At 36.0% G+C, this 3,547-nt stretch overlaps 1 protein-coding gene across 1 annotated transcript; it reads right to left on the reverse strand.

The window, feature by feature from the left end:
- Nucleotides 1-1,323: 1,323 nt before the first annotated feature.
- On the reverse strand, nt 1,324-2,720 carry LOC102590065 (uncharacterized). Its single transcript, XM_006362722.2, has one exon. It carries the CDS (start codon nt 2,517-2,519, stop codon nt 1,410-1,412), a length of 1,110 nt encoding a protein of 369 aa, XP_006362784.1. The 5' UTR covers nt 2,520-2,720; the 3' UTR covers nt 1,324-1,409.
- Between the last annotated feature and the right edge of the window lie 827 nt (nt 2,721-3,547).

Raw genomic sequence — 3,547 nt, forward strand, 5'->3', positions numbered from 1 at the left:
GGGTCGTGACATTTATTTCCCCAGTTAGAATTCTAGTTCTAAACTTCAATGTTTATACCAAATTGTCAATTAACAACCACAAAGTTAAACACCTTTTAATCAATCAACCAAAATACACAAGGATATGATCAACACACGTTGAAAGAAAATTTGTAATCAACCAAATATGCCTTTGCCATGGGCCTTACCTCATCTTCAAAACTTTTAAGCAAGATTTCAGAAAGTGAAGAAACCAATACATCATGAGTAATCTTGAGTCAAAACCCACAAAAAGGTACTACCCAGTATATCAAGAACTGAGAAACGCCTAAAATGCCAATGAAAATTATGGTTACTATCATAGCGGAATCTTTATGCATATGAAAAGAATAAGTCTTCTAATAATGAAATGAATATGATGCTGAAGTTACCCAAGAAAATGAAGGTACTGAGGAGTCTTTAGAACCTACAACACAAACGTCAACTGCATCCTGAGGGAATATAATGATAAAAAATTCCCTATAATGAAGTAAGGAAAATTATGAGATGGTACTTGGCTGATATGGATTATACAGAATCTAACATAGGCGCAAGATAGCTATTTAAGTAAATAATAGGAGAAGCAGACACTGGAATAAATGCAATGGTATTTAACCAAGAAAAATACAGAAGGGTGAAAGAAATTGAGTGCAGTTTTCTCGACATAGTAGATGCTCTCCAGGTTCATGAAAGACTGTGAGGAAGTTAAGAAAGATGTTTTGGAAACAAGTGCTGTCACAATAAGGAGGAAAATAAATCTGATCTTGTTGACACTGCTGTAGCTAAATGTAACTGCTCTTCATTTTTTCTTCTCTCTCCCTTAGGTACCATGGGTTAACCCAATTTAAGGTGACTTACATCCGTTATGTCCTTTTGTGATTGTGGTTCTTTCTCTTATTACATCGAATCCGTGACAAGCAGGCACCAAGCATAAGAGTGTACTTAAAAATTGTGAAATGCAGGGTAAAGTGACATGGCTGCGCTAAATCAAGCATCTTGACATCCAAGCGTTTCTCCCCCCCTTTTTTTTCCTTTAGATAAAGAGATAATTTATCTCGAGATCCAATCTAACCTGGAGTATTTGCTCAACTTCACCGGTTCATGTATCAGTGTCTTAAGGAGCAATTATACCTCATTATCAGTAATAAACAAGAATCACCCTCGTTAAGACATTCACTTTTTCTGTTGTCAAACCAAAAAAAAATGACACAATTTCACAAAGATAATGTCTTCAATTACCAGAATGAAAAATGTTGGCACAATAGCAGCCAGAAATACAATTAAAACTAAAAACAGTAATGGTCTGGCCGTTAGCTTGGAAAACATTCAGTGAATACTGTTCGTAAACCAAGAAATCCATGTATGAGAGAAAACAATAAGCTTACTCTATCTTAGTTTCTACTTTTGATGTATAACTCATATACCTCAGGAATCTCGTCCCTAACGGGAAGGACATAATTTTCTAAAAACTCCCGCTCAGAACACTTGATAACTGTATAAAAACATGGCACTTTCTTTATCACCTGTTTCTCCTTTAGAAGTTGCCAGATTTTAATCCTGGGCAATACCCGCTTCTCCAAACTGAACATTATAAGTGTGGGATGCCTCGCTACGTAACTAGATTCATACCTAAGCTCCTCCATGAAAAACTTCAATACATTTCTCAGCTTAACCTCAGATGTAGTCAAACATAAAGGAAGCCTTTGCACCATTGTAATAATATCAGAATCAGACCAACCAAAACTCCTGAAAATTCTAAGTTTCATTTCTAAACTCGACTTACTAAGCGAGGAAAGCATTTCCACTCCATAATAAAACATCCGGGAATCCCTACAAATGCAAAAATCCTTCTCCACTCTTTCCACTATATCCTCAAGCCACTCAAGCTTTTGAACAAAAATTGTCGGATTCCTAAGAATAAGCTTTTCAATATCCAAACTCGAACATCCATGATTTAGAAAAAACAATATATTACGTGCCATTACTCTATCGAGACGATAATGAAGCAATGCAGGAGATCTCTTAAGAACTTTAGCTACAGTCTCATCTTTACCCAATAACTTCCTAAGATATTCAAGACTAGGTCTAATGCTAGTATCGAGACCTGTTCTAAGAAAAGGTCCACTTTTTGAAATAACCCTAACTAAATCCGACCCAGATAAGCCAATTTCTTGAAGAACCCTAACTTTGGGTTCAAGGGTTTTCCCGACATCAGCAAACAACAATCTGGGCGCCGGATAAACCAAGATTTTTATCTGGGTGTTGTCTAAACCGATTTGTTTGAAGAAATTGAGAACTAAATTAGGCTTATTGTTTCCGGGTTTCAAGCAAGTTACCTTGGAGCTAGCAGAAATGGCTTTCTCTGTGGAGAACCCAAGTGAATTCACTAGAAATTCTGGCATTAAATTGGGTGTAGTTGTGGAGGAACAAAAGAGTTCCAGTTTGATGCAATACATGGAAATGAAATGCCTTTTTCCACCATTTTTACCAACTCCAAACATCTCTGCAAAAATGTAGATCAATTTTGATTGCCTAGAACTCCAATTTATAGCATCCCAATTTACTCCATTCGAAAATTATCTGACGATTTTCTTTCGTCGAAAGAGGCTAAAGGATGAGAAAAATGAGGGAGAGGCTGTACAAATTAGTTTTGGTTTTGTTTTGGGCAAATGTGTATTCAGGCTTCACCTTTTGTCAACTAAACTCTTAACCCCTGCTCTGTTTTCAAACTTTCCAACTGCATGTGAGTAAACTCCTACTCGCTTTAGGGCGAAATTCCACTCTCCTCTGTCTCACTCAAGTGAATTGGTTTCGAGAGCATTCCGCCAGTTTTTGGCGGCTTTCACTTTCAACCCGATTCACCGCCTACGTGCCCTTTACGCCCAGTCATTCCGAAGGATAGGTACAAATAGTCTTGGGATAAAACCTTAGTGGTACTTAATTGAGTGTTTGGTTGGGAAGTTTGGGATAACTTATCCTGGGATTAATAAATAGTATCAGGATAAGTTATCCCTCCAAAAGGGTGGTATAGTAATCCCATCACAATTTGTGATGAGATAAATTTATTAAATGACAAAACTACCCTTCAAACCTTTTGGCTACACTCAACTTTTCATTGATAAGCTTTTCACAACGCCCGCTTTGGTCTTTAGCTTCCATGTTTCTTCTCTTCTTCATTGCAGTAAGAATCACTCTTTCATTTGGGTACACTCAACTTTTCATTTTCGATTGAAGTCCATAGATGGGTGATTGAAGAACTTCTTTACCAATAACCTTCAACTTTCAAGTTTCTTAACTAAGGTTAATTTTTTTTCCTAGTAATTTGTTTCTCTTTTCTTTCTTTGTCATCATTAATAATTCTCTGATATGTTGCATAATAATCTGGATACACTCATCTTTTCTACTTAATGGAAGAAATCAAAAAAAATTCTGAATGTTATGTTTTAGGGTTTTTGTAAATTTTGAAAAAAGTTTGTTCTTTTTATATATGTTGAGATATTTTTTTTGTGTATTAACTCTTTTCATTTTT

This window comes from Solanum tuberosum, unplaced genomic scaffold (assembly GCF_000226075.1).
Source record: "Solanum tuberosum cultivar DM 1-3 516 R44 unplaced genomic scaffold, SolTub_3.0 scf00419, whole genome shotgun sequence".
NCBI classification, from domain to species: Eukaryota; Viridiplantae; Streptophyta; class Magnoliopsida; order Solanales; family Solanaceae; genus Solanum; species Solanum tuberosum.